This window comes from Belonocnema kinseyi, chromosome 2 (genome assembly GCF_010883055.1).
Source record: "Belonocnema kinseyi isolate 2016_QV_RU_SX_M_011 chromosome 2, B_treatae_v1, whole genome shotgun sequence".
Lineage (NCBI taxonomy): Eukaryota > Metazoa > Arthropoda > Insecta > Hymenoptera > Cynipidae > Belonocnema > Belonocnema kinseyi.
The window spans coordinates 92,407,176-92,418,987 of NC_046658.1; the positions used below are offsets into that span (position 1 = coordinate 92,407,176).

At 30.6% G+C, this 11,812-nt stretch overlaps 2 protein-coding genes across 10 annotated transcripts in view; one reads left to right on the plus strand and one right to left on the minus strand.

The window, feature by feature from the left end:
• LOC117167217 overlaps window positions 1-11,114 on the minus strand; it is a 23,936-nt gene extending 12,822 nt beyond the window's left edge. Inside the window, exons 1-3 of one of the 9 annotated variants that reach the window (XM_033351983.1) lie at window positions 10,730-11,114; window positions 10,325-10,388; window positions 1,512-1,652 (exon numbers count right to left, since the gene is read on the minus strand). In XM_033351983.1, the coding sequence (XP_033207874.1) occupies window positions 1,512-1,551 (40 nt within the window). In that variant the 5' untranslated portion in view covers window positions 1,552-1,652; window positions 10,325-10,388; window positions 10,730-11,114. Of the gene's footprint in view, window positions 1-1,277; window positions 1,653-4,253; window positions 4,806-10,007; window positions 10,048-10,319; window positions 10,389-10,729 lie in introns of those variants that run through there. The other 8 variants (XM_033351984.1, XM_033351980.1, XM_033351981.1 and 5 more) reach the window with 8 other exon arrangements.
• LOC117167215 (mismatch repair endonuclease PMS2-like) overlaps window positions 7,964-11,812 on the plus strand; it is a 31,402-nt gene continuing 27,553 nt past the window's right edge. The window contains exon 1 of the mRNA XM_033351976.1: window positions 7,964-8,078. The gene's annotated coding sequence lies outside the window, so the exon portion shown is untranslated. The remainder of the gene's footprint in view (window positions 8,079-11,812) is intronic.

An 11,812-nucleotide genomic window follows, 5' to 3' on the forward strand; every position in this document is an offset into this window, starting at 1 on the left:
AAAGTTAAAATACTCGCAATCATTTAATATTTATTTTTTAAATCTTTTTGGTGTCTCAAAGACTACGTGAAAATAGTTAATGTTGCCTGTGTGCTGGGCGTGTGGAATTTTATATATTAATATGCTCCGATTCTACAGTGAAAAAGAATCAAATTGATCCCCTAACTCAGTGACAGATGCTCTTCATACAATTGAAACACGAATTATTTAAATCTGGTAAAGCAGCAATTAATCATGTCCGAGCCACGGTCGAAATCCCCGGCCAGCTAACGGCTATGCTCCATGGCCGGACGCTGGCCAGCGCAGCGTGACGATGCTGGTCGGATTCCGACCAGAAACCCCGGCCAGCTCCCGACTTAAAGCCGGGCTCTCCAGCCGTAGACTAGCCAGCCCCCGACTTAAATTTCCAGCCGGGTTTATTTATTTAAAAAATTGATCAATTACTTGAATTTGGGAACTTTACAATTTGTTAATATTATAAACTGTCAGGAATTTTATTATTCCGGAATCTTCCAAATTGGAAATTTAAATTTTTGAATAATTTTATATTCTTGGGAATTTTGTGTTTTCAATATTTTCTTTTGTGGCTACTTCTAAATTTTCTTTAAAATTTAATTTTCTAAATAAAAAGATGAATAATTTCCCCAGAAATCTTAAGAAACACTTTTTTCACTTGATCCATTTAAAGTGCTTCAAAAGATTTTTTTTTTTTACATCTTTAAAAATCTACATTTTGTTATTATATTTTGGATGAGAAATTGTATATAATGTTATTACAACCAATTAAGCCTATCATTAGAACTAAAAATTATTGCTCAATTTCAATTTTGATGCGTCAAATCAAAATCTTTTTAAGAACAGAACATTTAAAATAAGGTTTGGAAAATGACAAAAAATGTATTTTCATAACTTTCAAAATGAATTGTTTATTGAAACAGAAAAATTATGAATTTTTAAGATATATAGAAATTTAAAACTTAAAATATAAATAATAGATTAAGAATAACTTAAACTTGTCCGATTCGTATAACTCCTAATAAACTCGTAATAAAAATAAATAGTTGTAATATTTGTCAGCTGATGAGTTGGAAGATTGAATAAAATTGCAAACTTTAAAATATTACTCATTTCAACAAGCTTGAAATTTTAATAAAGTCTTTAATGTTGATTGTAGATGACTTATGAACGACGATTGAAAATATATTTACCCGTCGATTTTGGATATTATGTGTAAGTAAATGACTGTAGATGACTTTCAATAATAAAATAAAAATCGATTCACGTATGGAAGAAGTTACATTTATTTACTTTTATTTAAAATATTCAAGAGAAAATATAGAATTTGTATTACATACAAAATACATGCTGCAAACATGACTCTCGAACATTTTCGATGCTTACAGTTAATATGCATAATTCTCATCGATACGGAAAGTGCATAGCTTACTTTACTCAAAAATGTTTAAACAAATAATTAAATAGAAATATAACGTATACGTGGCATTATATACCTTCAGAGAATAATATATGGCACGAGATCGTAGTTCTCATTTCTTGTTTCTAATCTCCAAGTGAATTGTTAATTTTTCTCAGTCAACACTGGCTTTGGATGTGCTATAAGTATAACAAACGATATGAATGTTTCTCAGGATCTGCAAAAATAAGAAAGTGAATAACTATATGAGCACGAATTGTATGCAAGCAACAAGATATCAATATATATTATATTGAATTTTTGTCCGTCAATTTCCAAACTGGAAATGATCAAAGCAGCAACAAAAATTAACTTTCACATTTTTCAAAATATATGTATAAAGCAGTGTGTTAAAACTTTGTTTTATAGATGTCTGATTATTTTTTTACGCAAAAAGTATACAGTGAAGTTTCGTCTATTTCAAGGGACGCGAAATGTAAAGATTCAAGAATTTCAAGGCTGGAGAGGCCCTCACCTCTATCGCGAGTCATCAGGTTATTTTTGTTAACCGATGTTCATTGGCTGCCCCGGCCTTGTATCAATGCGCGCGTTGTAAGCAACTTTTTCAAATGCGCATTTATCGAAAAGAGCGAGTTGATTTAAAATCAATAAATACTAATAATAATACATAGAAGTATTTCAAACAAATTTTCTCATTTAAAAATTAATTACATGGAATCTAAGAAATAGCTTATTTCTTTAAATACTTTATTATTAATATAAAATTACAACTTTTTACATTGTAATTTTAAATAGACCCGCGCGTTTCGGAAAGTGCGCAATTTAAAAAGTCGCGGTTTTTTAGCATCACTGCATGCATGCCAGTGTTTTTCAAATGATTTTGTTGAAGTAACACGTGAGAAATATAACATTTCCTTCAAATAGTACAATTTTCCCGCTAAAAAACGACGAAAAAATTTCGCGGAATAGTGAGTATTCTAGCGTGAAATCACGATCATGATAGGATGGGTGGAAATGTCAGGAAAAAGTTTTCTTTTATCAGTTGGAGACCTGTCAGATTCACGTAGTAAAGTTTTGACCATTATAAAATTCGTATTCATTTATAGTTCTTATTAAAAATATAGTGCATATATTTTCTCATAAAAATCAATCTTTTCTAATTTTGAAATGATTTTGATTTTAATATTATAGTTCCTATAGAAAAGTTGTACTTATTACTAAAAACATTATAGCTGTATGTATGTTTATATGTAAGCTAAAAAAGTAGCCAAAATCTGAATTTATTTTGGAGATTTGTTTGAATAATTAATCAATATTTTAAATTCGCAAAGTATCGTAGGAAAAAATTATTGGAAATACACTCTTTGTTGATTCCGTAAACAAATTGAACCTATTCTTCGAAAAATGGCCAAACTGTTAATTTTCTTATGACAATGTTCATCGGAAATGTATTCTTAGTAAATACCATCGGAAATACATTCTTATCAGTTGACTCCGTAAACAAATTGTGCCTGTAAAAATAACACAGGATGAACTCATATTTTCAATTGTTTAAGATGCAATAATAGTTACAATTAGAAGGAAGTTGTATTATTTGAAAATGTAACTGAAAGTTGTATAAAATAATATTCTAAACGTTCAATTATTTTCGAAAAATGTGAGACTATATAATGTTAAAAATAAACATTAAAAGATAAGTCAAAATATTAATTAAAATTGTAATTTTTTCTTTCAAAATAGTTAGCCCAGGTTGAAATCATATTTTCAATTGCGTAAGATTTCAGAATTAATTTAAATTTGAAAGAAGTCATTGTCTTTAAAATTGTAACTAAAATATAAATAAAACTACTTTCTAAATACAGTGACACTCTACTATAGCGCCGATTTTGGGGCTGGCCGTGGGTGGAAACTAACTCGTTATAACCCGCTCCGCTTTTGTTTGTTCGCACCCGAGTGATCGTCTGAGTGACAACCGCACACCCCGCGCAGCTCCTGTTACAACATCCTGTGGTGCAGCGTCTATTCTCGGAAGGGCTATAGAAGGTAGGACTATTCAAGGGTTTCACTGTATTTATAATTTTCCATTATTTACAATTATAATGAAAAAACAACTTTTAGTTGAAATTTTAAACTTTTTTAATTTTATTGAAATCTTTCTAAATTTTGAAAAATTTCAAAAAAGAGCGCAGGATGAATCCATTAATATGTTTTCAAAAAACAAAAATGTGTCGATAACGTAAGCAGATGCGATAATCGTCGCGACTCGGATCTATGAGGCTAGATGTGTTCATGACAAGCCAGTTGCTGACACAAAACATGCACAGAAGAGCTATAGTAATGATGAGCGATCAGTGACGCCATAACAACTCATTATATATTGGATAGTTAAATTTTCAACAAAAGAAATCATTTTTCGACCAAAAAGATTAAATACATGAATTTTCAAATAAATGGTTGATTCTTCAAATATAAAAAGATGGATTTACAATAAAAATTGGTCATTAAATATTTATGTGACTCATTTAAAAAACTGTTTTTCAATAAAATATTTAAATTTGAGACGAGAGATGAATCAAAGCGCGTTCAGTGCTGACGGGAAAACAATAAAGCAAATGCATGGGACTTGATATATTTTGGCCCTATTTTATTCTCATCGTAAGAAATAATTTTTTCTATATAAGTGTGTTTGGAAATTACTTTATATTTTTAATGACTTTTTATTCAAATAATAAAATAATAAAAATTATTGCATAGCACGGGCACTTTTAAAGCCAGCAAATAATGTCCTTATGTATGTAATATCAAACTAAATACTTACAACCCAGAAAATAAATGTCGAAAAATTCTAGTGTAGATTCTAGTGTTGATGGTCTTTCTGTAATGGTTCTAAATCTGTCTCTATAGATATCTTTCAATTCCTTACCACAGACGTGACGAAAAAATGCTAATTGTCTATCTGTAGGTTCGACAGAGAACTTACACAAACAAAAATAATCTAGAAAATCCTGTTTCCAATTACGCCAAGATTGTTCTCTACCCAAATCTGATTTGAAAGGTTGAAGAGGTGGTATTGAAGCTCGCTCGGCTCCTGTTGGTTGCCGATATACGGCCATGACGATATCACTTCTTAATTATTCGTTTATTAGGTTATGATTATAATGCAATTAGCACCTAGCTTCTATCTATAATTTTAATTCACAGGTTGACAATTGGCCGTGACTGACGCAATAAGTATGCAATCACGATGCGCAACTTTGACTGACTGTGACAACTGAAGAGTGAAGTTGAACGAAACCCTAATAGCACGGAACGTTCCTGGAACGTGTAAAATATCCGCTACTTTGGAACGTTCCAAACATAAATTACTGTTATTGTTATTATTATCCATAAATATCGTGTAAACCGTAAGTGACAGGTCAAAATCGATGTCATTTTATGATAAGGATATCATATTATAGTGTATGGTATATGCGGTACTCAGAACTCAAAAATGACATCCATTTTTAATTTTCTGTTGCGCTCTACCAGATAATTTTTGTTAAAAATATCAACAACGGAAGGTTCGCAGTAGAACGTTCTCGATTAAGCGGCGGGCATTTTACACGTTCCAGGGACGTTCCATGCTATAAGGGAAGAGACAAATCGAAATATTGTGATTTGTCCTTTAAACGACAGTCGACACTCGACCCAAGTAATTTTTTAATTAGTGTTTTAATCAAATAATTTATTACTCGAATCGGAGCAGTTTTTATCGAAAATTGTATGTAAAAAACCTTCAACATTTTCATATTACAAATTAAAGTCATCAGAATTCAGCAATTAATACAAACATAAAATTGGCCAAATTGGTCAGTATTGAATTTGTACATTTTAATATAAGAACCTTAATCCGGTAGCCATCCGTATATCATTCATTCACCAAAAAAATTTATTAAATCATTTTTAACATGGCTGAGCAATAAAAAACTTTTTGCATCTTGCATTTTTTCGTTCGAGGAACCGTTTTCTATGCACAGCGTTATAAGTAAATGATCTTTTCAACAAAATTGCCATTTTTACAGTGTTACCTCAGAATCTATTTCTCTGGATAATGTAAAACTTGTACGCTGTATATATCGAGAATAGATCTCTTGAAAGGAATAAGAAATCTTCCGATCGAATAAAAACTTCTCTCCTTAAATTCTTGTTAAAAACTTGCTATTTTTAAGAGGAAGCCATTTACATTCTTCATTTATTAATAAACAATCATCCAGATCAACCAGTAAAATAATATTGCTTAAAATTATTTCGCAAGCTTTATCTAGCATAATTAACATAACTTGCTGTTCATAATTTCTTTTCCTAAACTGTTTATAAAAATTGATATAAATAATGACCCTCGCCCAGATAGCACAAGAGTTTGCAGCAAGCTTGCCTGAACCTTGGCATGCAAGCTTCAGGCAAGCTTTCCGCAAATAAGACAATGTTCGCCATGCGGCTATATTGCGAGGCAAGATTAAGGGAACATTGCCATCCCAGTGGGCACAAAATTTGGCGACGTCTTCACGACATCGTTACGATATCTTTACGACAACTTTACGACATCCTATGTCCATGTCGTTTCGGTGTCTTTGCGATATCGTAAAGACATCGTCAGATCATACGACTTATTTACGACATCGTAAAAACACCTTAACGACATGGACATAGGATTTCGTAAAGTTGTCGTACGATGTCGTAAAGACGTCGCCAAACTTTGCGCCCACTGTGATGGGAATCTTCCTGCAAGCTTGCTTGCAATATTGAGGGAACATTGCAGGAATATTCTTGGGCAAGTTTTATTACAAATTCTTTTTTTTAAGTACCATATATAATATTTTTTTGTAGACACGTAAAGCGGCATTCTGGAAAAACATTAAAAAACTACTGCGCAGATCTAGGTGCCATGCAAAACTAATGCGCAATAGATCAAGTTCAAGAATGACAGACGTTTCCTCAATCTTACCTTGCAATATTGCCACATTACGGACATGTTCTTATTTGCGGGAAGCTTGCCCGAACCTTGCGATTCAAGCTTTCGAAACTTGCATGGCAAGATTTAGGCAAGCTTTCTGCAAACTCTTGTGCTATCTGGGCAATAACCAGAATTTACTTTATTTTTTATTAATCCTTGACATATGATTATTATATCCTTAATTTTACCATAAAGAATGTAATTATCCTGTGTAGCATTTTCGATATCTGACCCTTATTGTTTATAACTATTGTTATTTTAACAAAAACTCTAAACTAAGAAAATAGATTTTTTCTTCATTATTTTCTCAACCTGTGGCAAAAAATACAACTTTTCACTCTCTATATTTTTTCGTACGACCAGCCATTATTTATTTATGGCCTTATAAACAATGGCTTGTCGTACGAGAAAATTTCACGAGAGTGAAAAGTATTGTTTTGTGCCATAGATTAATAAAAAAATTGAGAAAAAATTGATTTTCTTAATTGAGTGTTTTTGTAATAACAATAGTTATAAAAAATAAGGCACAGGTATCCAAAAAACTACACCAGATAATTATATTTTTTATGGTAAAATTAAAGAGAATAAAAAAGGTAATCGCAAATAACTTGAAAATTGTGGCTTTTAGGGGAGGGTATGTTTATAAAAAATACATTGTTTATAAGATCATAAATAAATAGTGGCTCGTCGTACGAGAAAATATTATGAGAGTGAAAAGCTTAATCATATGTCAAGGATTAATAAAAAAAATGTAAGTCAATTCTGGTTATTGAGGGTCATTATTTAGATCAATTGTTATAAACAATTTAGCAGAAGAAATTATGATCAACAAGTTATGTTAAGAAAGCTAGATAAAGCTTGAGAAATAATTTGAAGCGATATTATGACACTGGTTGATCTGGAAGATTGTTTATTAATAAATGAACAGTGTAAAGGGTTTCCTCTTAAAAATAGCAACTTTTTAACAACAATTTAAGGAGAAAAGTTTTTATTCGATCGGAAGATTTCTTTTTCTTTTCAAGAGATCTATCCTCGATATATACAGCGTACAAGTATTACATTTTTCTGAGAAATAGATTCTGAGGTAACACTGTAAATATGGCAATTTTGTTTAAAAAATCATTTATTTATAACGCTGTATATTGTAAACGGTTCGTCGTACGTAAAAATTGCAAGCAGCAAAAAGTTTTATTTTTGCTCATCCATGTTAAAAATGATTTTATAAATTTATTTGTAAATAAATAATGAAATTGCTTAAACAAAAAAAGGCCGTTTTTTGACCTTTTAAAAAAGAGTAATCTCGGAGACCTATTAGTGCATCCAGAAGTATTAGTGGCGACTGGATACCTTCCTGATTAAGCATTTAAAAAATTATAATGTTTAAAAAGTATCTTTTTTTAAACTTTGGCGGGAGAATCTGATTAGTTGGACGGATTGCCGGAAGCAAAGATATCCGGAAGTAAGTCATTCTGAGTATAGCGCGCTTTTCCACTTTATGAGTAAATCAATATGGCCGTGTTTTTTTATCGTAAACGTGTTTCAAAAGCATAATAAAGAGCCTAAAAGATATTTAAAATACCTAGAATTTTACTAAAACCAGGATTTGTAAAGTGTAACAGTGCAAATGTGCCAAAAGTCGACATTTGGATGGTGAGCCATTTTTTCTCATCGAGTGACTTAGTCGCTCATAAACACTTACTTTAATCTTTGCTGAATAGACATCATTCACTACTATCTTTTTTACGTTTTATATTTTAAGCAAAATTCTAGTTTTTAGTGAGATTTGTTTACGACTTGTTGCTACTTCTCGACAATTTTTAATAAAGAAATATCTGTTAGAAATCGTAATTTGAATTTTCGTCAGCTGTCTGCTAGATACTTCATTAGTCAATAAAAACGCTGCAGTGATTGTTTAAGCGGTTTGCAGGATATGAAGTTTCAGGGTAACAGAATTTTTTAATAGGGATTTTGATATTTTCTTCTCAATTTCACTAAGATTTTCAGAATTTTATGCAGTATTTAAAAATATATTATCTAAAATTCATGCAACGACCTCATTTCTAACCAGAATTCGAATCAAATTTTGAATTTAAAAAATTAATTTAAAAAAATACTAATTTTTAACTGCTCAAATTTAATTTAAAAAACGAAATTTAACCACTCAAATTTAATAAAAAATACGAGGCAGATAGTTGAATTCTCAATTTAAAAAGATTTTCGACAAACAAGATTAATTTTCTAAACAAAAAACTATTTTTTACAAAATATATGAATTTTTTACAAAAAATAGTTGATTTTTCAACTTATAAAGTGTCAATTTCTACTAAAAATGAAATAATAAATAATGGTAAAAAAGTTACATTTTAAACCAAAGAAGGGAATCTTTAAAAAATACATTTTAAAGAATTATTTCAACCAAGTAGTCGAATATAACAGAATAAAAGATCAATTTTAAACATAATAAATTAATTTTTTTTTAATTGTAGAATTTGAAGCAAAAGAAAACTAATGATTTATAAAAAAGTGGCATTTTAAAACCAAAAATGTTATAATCCAAATAGTTACATTTTCGAGGCATAAAGACCAATGTTTTTGCCAAACAATTCAAATTTTATAACCAAAAAATATTTTAATTTGAAACAAAAAACAGTTCAATGCGAGCATAAAAGACAATTTTTGACCAAAGTAGTTGCATCCTCATCCAAAAAGATTAATCTTCTACCAAAAATGGATTCAAAATCGAACAGTTAATTTCTGTTAGCTTAAGGGCGGCAAATTTCTGTTAGTCTGATGGTTGAATCTCGCGCTGCGCGCTCGGATATTTATTCTTTGCATTTGGAATGCTTGAAAAAATCTTTATCAAAAAGATCTCTTTTAGGTGGCAGTATTTATATGCGTCTTCATATTCTGAATTGTCTACTTAATTAAGTATAGTCAAAAATTAAGTTTCTCAAAGCTCTGTAGGCTTTGAGGTACACATTCTCATTGTGACACTCGCGCTGCGCGCTCGATTTCCGACAGACATTTGTAAACAGGTTTTGTTGGATTCTTTTCTCGTAACTTTCGTCGTTTTTCCACACATTTTTTTTATTTTACTTTTTTCAGCGTTATTTTTCACGAATAAAACAAAAAGTACGCGTCCTATCAAGAAGTAATTCTTAACGAAATTGTAGATCTTTTTTGGGATAACCATTTATGTTAATTCATCTTTTTTTGTATCCTACATAGTTTGTCCACAAAGAGGAATTTTTTATTTTCCATTATTTTTGTGCAACCAACATTTGAATTTTCGATTTTTTAAGAAAATCCAAAAATTGGTTATGATAATCTTATAGGGATTTCAAAAATAAATGTTTTTCTTCTCTTGACTTTTTTTTATATCGTGCGTTTTTCGGCTTCAAATTTTGATTTTCGGTTGATTAAAAAAATTTTGAAAACGCTATAACTCTGAGAATTTTCTTTTTGTCGAAAAAAGTAATTAGAATAAATTGTTTGTTCTTTTCAATACTATAAATATCCGTACATAGAATTTTCAAATTCGGAAAAAAGTGGTCTCAAAAATGTTCAAAATGCGCTCACTTTTTGAATGTTTATCAAAAATGGCTGGTCAACGAACTCGTCCTTTCTTTTAGGACCTAGAAAAAGTGTGCCAAAGATGGATTTGATTCGTTCATTTTTTCGAGAGTTATCGTGTTTACGGACGGACGGCCGGACAGACAGACAGGCGCCATCGTGAAAACCTGATTTTCGGATTCAGGAGGTCTCGAAACGTGGAGATCCGTTGAAAAAGTATGATGTCAAATTTCCGACAATTCTAATACTTTCTCAATCATAAATGATGAGAATGTAAAAATGAAAATGATATTTCACCTCCAACTATAATATACTTTCCTTACATCTTCGACCGCAGAACACATTAAATGTGTCTCCTCTCATCATAAAAGTCATTGGATTCCTCATCTGAAAGTATAAAGGACATTAATACGTAAGAAATAAAATTTGTTCTACTTTATTTTATTTTTATGCCCTCTTTTCAAATTAAAAAATTAGTTTCATCTCTATCCCATAATCATCATAATTTGTAATCAATTTTACAACAAAAAGAAAATAGACATAATTAATATACTTTTTACTATTGAATTCCGCAGAGGACATGCAATGGGCCCTTTTAGCGTATTTTGTTTCATTTTGATCAAAATACTATTTATTAGGCCCCTTTTTGACAGACAGCTTGAAATATAAAAGTTTTCTTTGAATTTGAAGGTAACAAAGGCCAATTGCTTTTATAAAAAAATGCTTACAGCCTAGAAAATGTTGATCAAACTTCGCTAAAATCGTGGTTAAACAATAATCATTATCTGTCGAGAGATATCCATTCTCTTGCCACTTTCTGTAAATTAATTTCAACTCATTCCCACCCACGTGACGGAAAAGGGCTAATTTTGTGCGTTCTGGTTCCTCTTCAAATTTCAATATAAGCAAATAATCCAGGAATCCGTGTTTCCAATCACGCCAAGAATCAAATGGATTTTCTCCCAATTTGAATGGTTCAATAGGTGGTAAAGAAATAGCCATGACTTAAAGTTTTTCTTTAGGTTATAAATATTTAGTCATTTTACACGCTGAAATATTTTTTTTGTTATAATTTCCACTTCACAAAAGACAAACCTCTATTATTGACGCACAGACTCGGAAACCTGATAAAACCCAACAAGTATTGACAAGTTCCAAGTGGTATGAAAGAGACTATAGGGGGCGCTATTGAACTTACACGAATACACTCAAAATTTAAATTCAAATTAAGCAAAATAAAGTTTTTTAAATAAAATTATAACAAATAATCAAAATAAAGTATGAAAGGTGAACTGTAGAATAATAAAAATGTAATCCGCAAAATTGGAAAGCATTTTTAAAAAGGAAACAAAAGGTTTTGTAGGAAGGTAAGTTCTGACTGACAGTGGGTGAGGTCGATTTTTTACTGTCTTACGAAACTCATTTCTGTATCAAATCTTTCTTTTTTCTTCTTTCATTAAGCTACAGTCCATGCTTAATATTTTGTTCCGCTTATTGTCAATAATTTTCTGTTAAAAGCTTTACTATGTTCGATTTGAGTTTGAATGTCGCGGGTTTTTATTGCTACGAGCGACTATAGGCTCGCTCTTTCGTCACTAGATGGCAATAGAAAATCACGGGAAAAAGGTAATATACAAATTTGAAAAATACATAAAAAAATTAGGAATTAATAATAATTATCTCAGATCGCAGGAAATTAGGTCAGCAACAGTTCTAGAATTTTTGTGTACGATTTACGACGCATAAGTTAAGAAATAATTATTGTATATCAGTATTAATCATGTTTAGTCTTAAGATAAGGCGAAGTCCGG